At 41.6% G+C, this 12,972-nt stretch overlaps 1 protein-coding gene across 2 annotated transcripts in view; it reads left to right on the forward strand.

Annotated features, from left to right (window-relative positions):
• Positions 1 to 12,972, forward strand: part of kcnab1a (potassium voltage-gated channel subfamily A regulatory beta subunit 1a) — a gene marked incomplete at its 5' end in the record, with an annotated part of 72,004 nt that overhangs the window by 48,797 nt on the left and 10,235 nt on the right. For both annotated transcript variants that reach the window (XM_079272205.1, XM_079272206.1), the window contains 5 exons: positions 1,188 to 1,231; positions 6,330 to 6,367; positions 10,702 to 10,781; positions 11,773 to 11,817; positions 12,442 to 12,486. In XM_079272205.1, coding sequence (XP_079128331.1) covers positions 1,188 to 1,231; positions 6,330 to 6,367; positions 10,702 to 10,781; positions 11,773 to 11,817; positions 12,442 to 12,486 — 252 coding nt within the window. The remainder of the gene's footprint in view (positions 1 to 1,187; positions 1,232 to 6,329; positions 6,368 to 10,701; positions 10,782 to 11,772; positions 11,818 to 12,441; positions 12,487 to 12,972) is intronic.

Genomic DNA, 12,972 nt, shown 5'->3' on the forward strand with positions numbered 1-12,972 from the left:
AGGGGGGATTCGATGGTTCCGTTTGGCTCAGTGGTAGAGCGGGGTCGTCCTTCAGAGGAGAGGCGGTTTCGATCCCAGGCTCCGCTCGTCCATGTCGATGTGTCCTTGGGCGAGACACTTGGGCAGAGTCCTGATGGACAGGTGGCACCTTGCATGGAAGCCCCTGTCATCAGTGTGTGAATGGATGTGAATGACATGTAGTGTTAAAGCACTTTGATATACAAGTACAAGTCCATTTACTATGAACAGGCTAAAAGGGCAATGCCACTACAGACATTATAGTCAGTATGTTGTTGATGTTGTTGGTTAATGAGGTTGCAAAGGCAGGTGTGGAATTATTCATAGAGGGACAGACTAAATGCCGTGTGTAGGGATGCAGGTATATGACTGTACACACACACAATCTAATTCAAGCAGAGATTGTGTGTGTTGTTAATGACACAGCTAATGAGCCTACTAGCAAGCTAATAAGATGCATTACGTGTAGAAGACACACAAACACACTCGCACACGCACACACACACACACAAACATACGTCATCTCCATCCTGCAGTAAACCATTCGTAACTTTTTTACATTGTGCTGATTTGATTAGTATTTTCCATTTTGTCCATTCAGTGTTGATGTTTCTTCATTAGTGCGTCTTCCTCTTGTCTTATTTCGATCTCCATCATTCTGTTATTGGGCGTTTGTTCTCACGGCTGACTGGAAAGTACCATTAAAGGCCTGATGACCAGGTTTCCTCCTACACACATGCACGCTCCTATTTACACACGGCGGGATGTTGACAGTGTCGGCACGTCCGCCTCAAGGTCTGCGAAAGGGAAATTCAATTTCCTGTTGTCGAGAAATCAGAAGAACTGTCAAGCTGTCATGTGATTGTCTCAAGCAAAGCAGCATCCATCCACTTGTAAAAATGAAAGGCCTGATTGTTATTCACTTGACATCATTTTGCAAACACAATTTTTCATCCTCTACGCCTACGGATTGAAATGTCCAACAAAATACAACTTTGAATATGATTACGGTGGAGTTGGATTGCTAGCTGATCCTTATTCTTTTAATTGTGTTGACAGATGATTCAGGGTCTTTACTGATCTTCTGTTTGGATTATAAGATCTTATTTGGTTCAATACATGTGTTGGATTTAGCTTTTATGTGATTCCCTTTTTTTCTGTTTTTGCAGGAACCTTGGAAAGTCAGGACTCAGAGTATCTTGCTTAGGACTGGGTGAGTAGACTCTCGGCTTCACTACCCATAATGCCTTTCTCCCTCAGGCCTTACTTATCAGCAACAACACCAACTACATTAACTAAACAAATAATACAACAACAAAAAAGAGACCATCTTAAAATCTAGCAACCTGTTTCTGTTGTTTCATGTAGAACATGTGGAGATAAGTTTAAGTCATTTACACAATTCATTAAGTCACGTGTTAATCAGGTGGTGTGTGTGTGTGTGTGTGTGTGTGTGTGTGTGTGTGTGTGTATTGCCATATCAATGTGGGTTGCTGGTAAATAAATGTTCACATCTCATACAAGAGACTCAAACCCACTCCATTTCAGCTTCAATATACAGCATGAGAGTGGGTAGAAGACACACACACACACACACACACACACACACTCACACAGTACTTGTTATTTGAGAGCTCTCCATGGTGACAGATATAGGTATGCTGCGTGCGTGTGCGTGTGTGTGTGTGTTTACTTGTTCCTGCTATCTCAGACAGAGTTTGAAACTTAAATGTAAGCGATAGAAGCCAGGAGGATAAACGAAATCTGGTGAAATAAATGTGACGAGGAACACGGACTGATTGAACTTTACTGAACACTGATGATTTACACAATCACTGAAGCGGCACACACGCTTTCAGCTATAATATGTATTCTGATATCATCCATGAATAAATCACATATCTTCTTAAAAAGAGGATTTCAGGGATCTTCCACATCCCTGAAATACTTTAAGTTGTTAGATAAGGAAATTAGAGTTTGGCCCCAACAATGTAACTAAAGTTGTTTTCACCACCGTTTGCTGTATACAAACCAGATTTATTGGTTAATTCTACACTTTTACACACATTTCTACAGAATTGTTTTCCCTTTGATAAGATGAGGTTATTTGCATAAACCCAAGTTTGAAAAATCAAGACTTCAATCCCAAGCAAAAGACATATGAAGAGTTGTTCTGTAAGTAGTTCTTCAGTGTCTGTAGGATCCTCTGGATGAGATAAAACACCTTCCTCATCGTTCTCTCTGCTCAGAGGCCCTCGGGGGCTCAGATCAGCCTCCTTCCTGTAAATCGGATCACAACTTCCAGTTCTCACTGGACATGAGCTTCAGCCAGCTTAGAGAGGTCGACCTTCACCAGGGTGTTTCATACAGCGTCCACAAGCAGACGATTCAGTCGCATTTTAAGGCTCTGAGTCTTTAGTCAGCAGTGGCAGACGAGACGGGGGAAGTGATTTCCTGTCAAAAAAGATGATCATGTTTTTTTGCTTTGGCTTTAGTTTTGACATGCTCTCTAGTCCTGCTTTAGCCTGTGCTTGATTATTTGTCAACACTCCCAACTTAAAGCTTCCCTCTGGTCTTTTCAATAACACCTGTGCGTCTCCCCATAACTGCTACAAATCTACAAGTCACTCTAAGGCTTCGTTCAGACTGCAGGAAATATTTGTTTCTCAAATCAGATCTTGGAAAGGGATCAGAAAGAGTGTAGATGTCATCTACAACTAGGGATGCCCTCTGAAAATCTGTTCTAAATGGGGAACCGGTTCTAAATGAGTCAAAACCGATTGATAAGGCGTTAACGGTTCCTTACAATCTTTGCACAAAATAGCAACTCCGGCTCAGTACAATGCAAGACACACTTCATGGGAGAGAGAACAAAAAGACCGAAAGTGTGGTAACATTTTACTCGAGTAGATGCTGATAACGCTCACGAGTAATGGAGGTAACACCAGCAATTTATCACAACATTTGGCAAACAAGCATAAAATAAATCTGCAAAGTTTTCGACTGTTTGACGAGCAGCCGTCCATCATCGTCCACTGCAACGTTAACGATGCCATACGGAGTTTGATAGTAAGAATAACCGAACACATGAGAGCTAATTATTTCGCTAATTGTTTAGCTATTTCATTTCAGACCACCTCCAAAAGATCTGATTTGCAAAACAATCTATTTTTGTGTGGTTTTTTTTGCTGCCCAGACTTTCTCAAATCAATCTGGATACAGTCTGGCAATGCCAAAACAAACCGGATTTGAGCTGGTGGTCTAAACAAGAACTAAATTGTACTTCTGCTGACTAAGCTTTCTCATATGTCAATGCCATCAGAGACTGGACGGCAGAAAACTGCCTGCAACTCAACGACTCTAAGACGGAGGTCCTAGTTATTGCTCCAGAGGAGTTTGTCCCCATGATCAGCCAGATTATTCGTCCACTCTCCTCTGCTTCCCATTGCAACCTGCGCAATCTTGGGATTTTCTTTGATCGCTCCATGTCGTTTGACCCTCATGTTAAGCAGCTGTCCAGGTCATGTTTCTTCCATCTAAGAAATATCAGTAAACTGAGATCTGTAGTATCAACACCTGAATTAGAAATGATCATACACACATTTATCTCTTCACGCATTGACTACTGCAACTCACTTTTCACATCACTCAGTGCATCTGCTCTTAACCGTCTGCAGGTCATCCAAAACGCTGCCGCCAGATTACTCACCAGGACAAATCGATGGTCTAACACCCCGTACTCCGATCTCTCCACTGGCTCCCTGTAGCATCTCGGATACACTTTAAAATTCTCACCATCACTTACAGAGCACTTCACGGTCAGGCTCCGGCTTATGTAGCTGATCTACTTCGAAGCAGGGTATTTACATTCATCCTAATTATGTAGAATTCATCTTTAATGTTTAATGGTTAACTTGAAAAACGCCCAAATTGTGCTTTTTTGTGTGGTTCTAATTGTGTTTTGCATTGCTTTACCCAGCACTGCATCGTTGAGTTGATGCTGATCTGTCCGTGCAGGGTCACCAGGGACCTTTCAATATGAAAAGTGCCTGAGCTGGCTGAGTAGATTTGTCAAGTTGAACCAAGAGGTGTCGGTGGTAGATGACATAGAGAGAAGTTGTTTTTGGTGCCATGGAGAGCTTTTGTTTTTCAGAGTGTAATGTCTCTGTCTCAGGGCCGGATCTGAGCGCCGCCGCCCCAGGTGGTTCACGGTAGACTGAGAGGTCGGCCTCAATGGCTGAGCCTTCACGGTACAGAAAAGGTCAACACAATGCCAGCTGCCTGCCACATGCTGCGCCCAGGGCGGACATGATGCTGGCAGGGGGAGAGGAGGAAGAGGGAGGGCAAAGAGCAGGATGCTAAATGCTCCTTCACTGTTTAACTTGAAGGAACAGTGTCAAGATCGATGAGGATGTCCTGTGTGTGTGTGTGTGTGTGTGTGTGTGTGTGTGCAGATACTCTCACAATCGTACCGTCATTGTTTACAGATGAATTCAGCAGAACCCACACACTTGTATGTGTGACTGAAAAATGAACAAAACACACATTCAGTCACGTTAAATGGGGATTCAGTCATTTGTCTCTGTCGCTGGTTGTGTGAACCACAGCCAGGAGGAGACGTGACTGTCGCAGGATTCACACACGAGCCAATCTGCAACAGCATGACGATGCCCCGAGAGAAACACCGTCTCACCTGCACTGGCTTCATTTACATCAGTGTAATTGTTCCAAGACTCCTTTTTCACAACATTGCTTGCTGTTCAGAATTCCCACATCCTATTTCTTCGCTTCATAGAAGGGAAGATGCGGTTTCAGAACATCAGATTAAAACAGACTTGAGTAAAAGTCGTAGTTTGTGGCGATTCCTAAACATGTAGAGTGCTTCGCTCGCTGTATTACAGCTGCAACGTGACTTGAGACCCAAGGCTGCTTTTAAAACATTGAAACTGAGCTGGAAACCAGAATGCGTTTTGGATGAAAAACCCAAATGTTATGCAACAGTAAAGGAGCAGAGTGACCTTCACATGGAGTGACTGGCTCACATCTACTTCACTTTGTTTCTACGAGGACAGTGATAGATTGCTGCAGTATGTCGGATGCAGACCTTAAGCGTGCTCTTAAGCAAGGCAGTGATGGTGAAACTCGGACCTTTAATTATGTACGAATTAATGCTAATTTCATTTTATATCATGTTTTTTTTTTCCTGGTGTCATTTTCAATTCATTAAGAAAAAAGTTGGCAAAGTTTCAGTGCTGTGTATGAAATTAACCATTCCCACTTAAATATGTTCAATGAGCTGCACAATATGTCAGTAGAATCAGCCAGCAGCTGATAAGGCTCTAGTGAAGATCACATGCAGAGTTATTACTTTCCTCTGCTATAAACGTCTTGCTGTTGATTTAAAATTGAAATAGTTTGAGTGTAAGATCTTTATTTATTTTCAGTCTATTATAATGTTCAGTGTAGCAGATCATTTTCTAGTTGGCTGAATTCATTATATGTATGTATATAATATACACACATTAAATGTGTGAAGCTGAGGAATTAATACCAGTAATAATTCAATATTCTGGGGGACTTTAGGGAGGTTTATTTGGGGGGTTTGGTTCATTTGCTGTGTGCTATTGTAGGGGAGCATCTGAACAGGCAGATGAATTAGTATTCCACACACACACTGTCATTAGGGACAGAGTGCAGGACAAAGGGAGGGGTGATGAGGTGTGAACAGAAAGAAAGGAGAGGAAATATGCGACTCCTGCCTTGGCAGGTTTGTCTGTCCTGAGAGTCTCCACCTCTCAGTCGTTCTCTCTCATCCTCTCTCATCCATCTTCTCATCCATCCATCTCTATCTAAACTCTTCATCTACTCCTCCCTTTGACGTCAGCACAGGAAGAGGAAAAATAAACATTGAGACATTTAAGCAGAACATAAATTGAACCAATAGAAATAACGTTTCCTGCCACAACAAAGCCTCATACATAATGCAGAGGAAGAGTGTGCAGAGGATTCAGGGTCTCTTCGGGTTGAGGTGGCTGAGCTTTGTGTCTGGCTTATCAGCATTGTTTGCAGTGTAATTGGGAGCATGTTGTCAGATGTACACACACACACACACACACACAGAGTCTTCCAAATATGCCAGTGAAGACAGAAACTCAAGGTGATCCTTGATCAGATTTCTCTCTTGGGAACTTGACAGCCTCCTTTGTGTAGGGACACAGTCCAGGGATTACTGTAGTGGTGTTTATGCTAGGGTGTTAAACACACACACATAAATGTTTTCTAATGTTGAAATGTCCTTTTCTTCCATGCAGGTACATGGGTGACGTTTGGGGGACAGATAACAGACGAGGTATAATTCCTTTCCTTTCCTTTGCATGCCTATTTAATCTTAATGGCCTCTTGCTTATTGATTGATACATTCCGTTGTAATGTAATAAAGAGGGTTGGATATATTGTGCATGTAAACATGTACACCTGATGTCATGTTACCAGGTGTCTTGTCCAGAAAACACTGCGGACAATGTTTGATATTGTCATAAACCATTGGTATGGAACACAAAGTTGAAACAAGAACATTCTTAACATCGGACAAACTACCTTTGTTGTCTCTTAAATACAAATTTACTTTGTAAGAACCTTATCCCTGTATCATGTGGGCTCAGGTCATTGTGGGGGGAGTTTGATGTTTTCTTGATGTGAACACAACTCTGTGGTACAACTCTAACGACAGACTGTCCCGGGAAAAATGTGCTGAGCCACTTCCAACTCGTCAAATACTGACGCTTGGTCAGTGGCCCCAAGCGTCAAGCTATGACGCTCAGTATCAGCTCGTTACAGGCATACTGTCTTTTCAAAATAAACTTCCAACAATGCAACTGAATGCAAGCTGTGAAATTGACTTTGACTGAACCATTAATAAGCAAATGATTCCTTCAGTGTTTCATCCACATTTTTTCAGTTGTCCGTCCACGCTCCTCTTTCAATGAACGTTTACACAGCTGTTGTCACAGTTAACCTTGATTGGACCATCAGCTGGCTGACTAATACCTAAAGGCTCAATTAGCCTATAGCTTAGCTCCCTCACATGACGTAATGACAGAGGTGGACAACCGTCACAGAGACTTCAGGTGTGATGATTCTGGTTGTTGGCACCGACTGAAGATTTGGTGGCCACTCAACAGCTACAGTACCATTCTTCAACACAATGCTGATGGGTTAAAACGTCCACCGCTGTCCTGAATGCCCCCTGTTCAATGCCATTGGTATCAAAAGCCTCCTAAATGAACTAAATTGTCAGCAGAGTTCAGTGTCCCTGTCCTCATTAGGAAATCCACAACAACTCTGGCACAAAAACAGTTACTACATAAAATCTGTGTCAGTGCTCCACAAATATGCACAACACTGACTTACACATGCAAACACTGAAAACAAATCGAATTTCTAATAAGGCATATTAGAGAGGAAGTCCCTGCAAATGTACAGTCGGACTACTGGTATCCTGTAAAATGGCAGCAGAGCATCTGAACCGAAATGACTGGAAATACTCAAACCGTCACCTCTTGAGCTCATTCATTAACTCGTCATATCTGTACACACACGGTATTGAATTCAAAGACCTCATCCACATTGTTGAAATCACGTGAATATTTTAGATAATGTTACGCTACGCTGTCTGTACTCAAACACCAAACTCTGCCCGGCCGACACGTGTTTTCACGTGGTCCCATTCTAATTAGTGTGTCACAGTCATTCTGGTGAGCCAGCATGCACAATACCAGAGCCCTGACCCACCTAAATGGAACAGGGTAATTAGCAGAATTAACAATTATTAACATACTTAATGTTATTAAGTACACCTGTGTTTATCCTGCGATGACATGTCAAAAATGGCTGCTGTGAAAATGAATGAGCTTTAGAGGTGCCATTTCCAGCTACTGCCAGTGTTGATGCTAAGCTAAGCTAATCCCCTGCAGGTTCTAGCTTAATTAATGTGTATCATGCCGAGTAAGAGGACGGTTTCTCACTTCAAAATAAGGTTATTGAAAGGTGTACTAGTGTGCCTCATCAAAGGGCTAAGTTTGTTTCACTTGTCTGGACAGCAACACATTCCCAGACAGGCCGCTCACAAGAGTGATGGTGGGCTGCAAGTCAACATTACTCATTCAAAAAGGCCAAAAGTGGATCCATAAATCATGAAGTGAATTGAAGAAAGTGTGTCTTGTCAATTTTAACTCTGATGTAGGGAGTGTGGAGGGGATTCTATGGCTGCATAGAATCATCTCAAGGCTGTGTGGGTAGTATGTGGGAGGCTACCACGGCCGTCATTCTAGGGTAGTGAGAGATGAAACGTTTTTTTTTGTTTTTTTTCTCACTCACCACTGTTCTATGTATGGAAACCAAACCTTTTGTGCCCCAGAATAAAACAAAGACAGAAGCCTGAAGCGCAGCCACCCATGTATTTCTGCAACTTAACAGTGACTCAGTGTTTTTCCGAAGGTGAGGGTAGAATTGCATCTGTATGAGTTTGTCCGTTACAGACGGACTGTCCTTTTACAAAAGAATACCGCACCGCAACATTCAGTTCGTCCGAAACGGCCAGAAGTCAGAAATCTGTGTAAGCAGCAATGCTTCATAATCAACACAAACGTCCTGACCTTGTACATGTTGCTTTAAGCACTCCACGACAGCCATTGAACTTCCGTCTTACAAGACTCATCGGGAATGAGCAATCTGTAAAGGCCAGTCATCCGACCCTGTCACCCTCGTCTCGGCTCTCTGTGTGACTTTCTGCTCGTCTGTGTCTCGTCGTCTGTCTTCATAAAGCTGTGCTCAGCATGTTCCTCACCTTACCTGCAAATCATTTATTACCCACTGTGTTTGTCCCGACATTCTCTCCAATTTCCATTACCTTGCCCATCCAGCACTTGATCACCTTTTTCCATTTTCTTCCAACTTTTTCTTTATCTGCCATCTATTTTCTTACCTCAGCAAAAAAATCTCTTAGCAGCACCTTCCTTCACTTTTATTGAAAATCACCCTCCACTGCCCCCAACAGTGGTGAAAGAGATCGTTTCCTTTATGTGCACTCGGCAGAGCGAGAGAGGGAGAGAGAGAGAGAGAGAGACCAGTTAGAGAGAGAACATGCTGTTCATTTTCTGTCGTCCCTGTATTTTCCAAGTCTTTTTTTCTCCGTCACTGACCTCTTCTGTCTTTGACCTCTCCATTGTCTGTTCATTCTTCTCAGTCCTTTACTTTCCTGCCTCACTGCCCATTCAACTCTCTGAAAGCAGTGGATTTGCATCTGATAATGATGATATATCCTGGAGATAGTACTGGTTATACTTAGAATACTATTAGTTTTCTGTCACAGACCCCACATGGGATCGTACTGTATGTATGATGCAGCTGCACACTCACTCTTTGGTGTTTTTATTGACTTGTTATCCCTTTATTGTTTACTTTGGTATCTTCTTTAATCTTTAATCATGATAAATTGTCTTTATTTTACTTCTTTTATCACATCTTTTTTACTTTGGTTGTTCCTTCAAAGTCTTTAAAGACACAAATTAAATAAATTGTATTATTATTTTATCATCGTTACACATAGGCTTGGACTGCTGCCCAGTCTGCATTGGTTGCAGATAGAAGGCCGAGACAGATTCTCAGAAGAGAGATTATCTAATCCGTCTAGAAACAACACCTCCGCTGTCTGCCACCATTGAAACAGCAACACACACACACACACACTCACCATGTCTGCAAAAAGATGCACATATGCCACAAACACACTTATGTAAAGCACAAGCACTTATTAACGAAAGAGGAATGAGTTGCACTCAGTTGTTCACATGAAAAGTGACAGAAATAATGCAAAATGAGAGCTAGAGATCCAAGTTCAAACGTTGGATTGATTTCTAACATCAATAGACGTCGTAAAGGGAGGTTCCGAAGCCATTCCAGCGCTCGGCAGGCAGTTCTGATTCAATATAAAACTCTGCACATATTCTACAATCACATAATAATCTATTTCTCGTGAGCTGGCTGACTAAAAAAGGGCTATATGATGAAAAGTACAATGTATTGTGTGGGTTAGTAAATTATTTGTGTTCAGCAGAAGACGTGTTTGCTTTAAAGAGACAGAACTGGGCGCTCGCTCAACCTTACAAATACAGCAGCTCTTTATCCCAGCATTTAAAATATTCTAACAATTAAGTGTGATGGCACATTGGTTGTAGTCCTTGTTGTGAATTGTTCGTGTTGTCTCTGTCTTTTGTCCCTTTATTCACCTCTTGTAACTTAGAGAGTTTGCACCCCGTCTGTATGTTGCTGTGGTGTGTTGTGTCTGTTCTATTGACTTACAGTTAAACAATACTCATTCTCTCAGGAAGGCCTCAGGCTGAAATGTGGCCGCAATGATATTAAACAAAATGATGAAGCTTTGATGGTGTGCCAGGTTTTACTTCACAGATAATGTTTTTGGTAAACCTGGAACACTATAGCTGTGGAAACACAAATGTTTGTATTTAAGATATTGATAAGCTAAATGCTGCAGCTCTTCCATGGATTTTTGTTTCGGCAGGCGACGCGTCTTAAAAAATGTTTCAGCACACTGACATTTCTGTATCCTCTCTTCATGTGTGTGTGTGTGTGTGTGTGTGTGTGTGTGTCCTGACCTCTTGCCAGGTTGCAGAGCAGCTAATGACTATTGCCTATGAGAGTGGAGTCAACCTGTTTGACACAGCTGAGGTCTACGCAGGCGGCAGGTAGGTGTCGAACCAAACCAACCTCTCACTTGTTTTTTAGTTCAGTTTGGTGTGTTCAGGGCCCGACGTGTGTTTCCACAATGTTTTTTTAAAAATGTTTCATACATGCGGAGTCTAATTTGTTTCACTCATTTAGTGAACCGATGAACAACCAGTTGGTCTGGAGTGTCGTGCAATTTCAGAAAAGGTTTCCACACTAGACATGCCCTATATTTGAGACCGGGTAAATTCACTTGGACCAACTGCTGTTAATGTGAGGTTGGATTCATTGTTTTTATGGATTAATTATGTTTGTCTGGCTCCTTGAAGTAAGCTGAGCCTGTGCCTTTGGATATTCTTTGAATATGAAGAAAAAAGTATCACATTATTATTCATGCAGAACCGTAGGTTGATCTGTCGGATAAAAGGAATGCTTTGCAGCTCCGGAAGGCTTACGCTGTGAACTAATTAGCAGAATCTGATATTTATTATTTATTATTTATTCAAACCATCCGATGTCTGAGTCTGATGCAAATATGAGGGAAATCCTGCAAAGCACCTTTCCAGCCTGTCCTAGCTTTATCAGGGCAAGTGAGAAGATTTTCATTTTTGGATTCAACAAATTTAAATTTGGGAAAATCACCGTGACACATACATATTAGAATTGGAGAAATGAAATTCATGTGTCAGTGGGGTTTGATTTTTAAAACATCCACCAATAAGGAGTGATTTCCTTTTAGCTGTATCGTAACTTACCCGAATACATAAACAACAAAACAACAATAAAACCCAAATTCTGTCAAACAGCCTCTGTCACTATAAGATGGCACTTGTGACGTAAAATGTTTTTTTTAATGCACCATCTTACTTATTCATGGCCACAGTGGTTTGCCACGCACAGGCGGGAGTTTAGTTCGGTAACAATAAATTGCAGAGTTGATATTAGCGGAGCGAATGTTTATGAATTCAAACTGCAATCTAATAACACAACCTCATTTATATTGCCTTGCAGGGCCGAAGTCATTCTAGGAAACATTATCAAGAAGAAATGCTGGAGGTAATGGTGACGTAGATGTGTGTGGTGGCTTCATCCCTTTTTGTTGTGAGAGAGAAATGAAATGTGTGTGCACGTCGCAAGAGGCAGCAAGACAAGTGTGTGCGGGGCGTGTATGAAACAAAGACAAGGGGGAGCGAGAGATGGTTTTTTTTCATTTGGTGTGTTCAAATAGTGTTGTACGTGTGTGTAAGACACCGATATGTTTGATGTCAAAGTGATGCTGAGATCTGGACTACTGTCTCTGCCAAGTCAGTTTATTTTTTATTTTTTTCAAATCTGACTACATTCCTTATTGGCAGTAATTTGTGTATTTCTACACACACACACACACACACACACACACACACACACACACACACACACACACACACAATCACAGTACAGCAGCATGAAACTGTATAAAAGTCTGCCTGCAGGCATTTTTAGTTTCCTCTAATCTCAAATATTCCCTTCATGGAGTTTTTCAAACGTGCTCCGTCTTCAGCTTCAGTCTATTATTGATCGACTCTCGCAGGATGAGCACTGTCTGTGATAAACACATCCATGAAGTACAATGCATTGTGTATCACTCATTCGGCTGCATGTTCCTTCTGACTTTCTGTATTTGTCTCTGCTCTTTCTCAGGCGATCCAGTATGATCATTACAACTAAACTCTACTGGGGAGGAAAGTAAGTAAGCAACTCTGATTTCCATGTCTGAAGGCAGATTGCGAGTGGTTGGCAGGGGCGTCGTTAGGCCTTCAGCCCCCCTAAAATAGGCCAAACGACGCCCCTAGTGCTGTGTAAATAAACTACAGGCAGTTACTCCAACCTGGTGAAGCAGTGTTGTGCATTTTACAGCGTGGTTCCTCCAACTTCATTCTTTCATCAGATAGGTTATCATGCCAAAAATGTCCTCTTTAGGTATTTATTGGAGAATATTTGGCTTAAGCTGTCATTGTTTTACTTTACATTTAAAAACTGTATACATTTCCAATAAAATTCTTGACAACAGTAAACTGTTGATTTGATTTTCTTACTGAAAATTATGTTTTCTTTCATTTTTTTTCAGGGGAAGAAATGAATACTACATTTATTTAGCTGAAGTTACTTGTTAATTGTCAACTACCCAATATAGTATTTGTGTCTCACTACAACCTGAACACTTTATTTGAG

The sequence above is a fragment of the Melanostigma gelatinosum genome (assembly GCF_949748355.1).
Source record: "Melanostigma gelatinosum genome assembly, chromosome: 7".
Classification (NCBI taxonomy): Eukaryota; Metazoa; Chordata; class Actinopteri; order Perciformes; family Zoarcidae; genus Melanostigma; species Melanostigma gelatinosum.